Source organism: Myotis davidii, unplaced genomic scaffold, assembly GCF_000327345.1.
Source record: "Myotis davidii unplaced genomic scaffold, ASM32734v1 scaffold2863, whole genome shotgun sequence".
NCBI classification, from domain to species: Eukaryota; Metazoa; Chordata; class Mammalia; order Chiroptera; family Vespertilionidae; genus Myotis; species Myotis davidii.
In genome coordinates this window covers 437,449-437,749 of record NW_006294115.1, presented here as the reverse complement: position 1 = coordinate 437,749, position 301 = coordinate 437,449, and the positions used below count along the sequence as shown (strand labels likewise).

At 64.1% G+C, this 301-nt stretch overlaps 1 protein-coding gene across 2 annotated transcripts in view; it reads left to right on the top strand.

The window, feature by feature from the left end:
* VPS37C (vacuolar protein sorting 37 homolog C (S. cerevisiae)) overlaps positions 1 to 295 on the top strand; it is a 13,162-nt gene extending 12,867 nt beyond the window's left edge. For both annotated transcript variants that reach the window (XM_006768168.2, XM_006768166.2), the window contains exon 4: positions 83 to 295. In XM_006768168.2, coding sequence (XP_006768231.1) covers positions 83 to 243 — 161 coding nt within the window. In that variant the 3' untranslated portion in view covers positions 244 to 295. The remainder of the gene's footprint in view (positions 1 to 82) is intronic.
* The last annotated feature ends 6 nt before the right edge of the window (positions 296 to 301 follow it).

Sequence of the window (301 nt, the reverse complement as noted above, 5' to 3'; positions counted from 1 at the left end):
CCTGGAGCCGTGGCCCAAACCTGGCCCCCAGGGCTGAGCGGGAGGCCCTGTTGAGATGCCGACCACGGACCCTCTGTTCCAGAGAAGTTCTCGTCGGCGCTGCAGCCGGGGGCCCTGTTGGACCTGCTGCAGATCGAGGGCATGAAGATAGAGGAAGAGTCTGAGGTGAGGTGGTCTGGCACCCCCTCCTTGAGCCCTTGTCCCGAGCGCCGGTGTCTGCAGGGGGCGAGGGCGCCTGAGTAGGTGGCAAAGATGAGTCACACTCTTTGTCCCAATGGAGGCCCTTTGGGAAGAGAGCAGG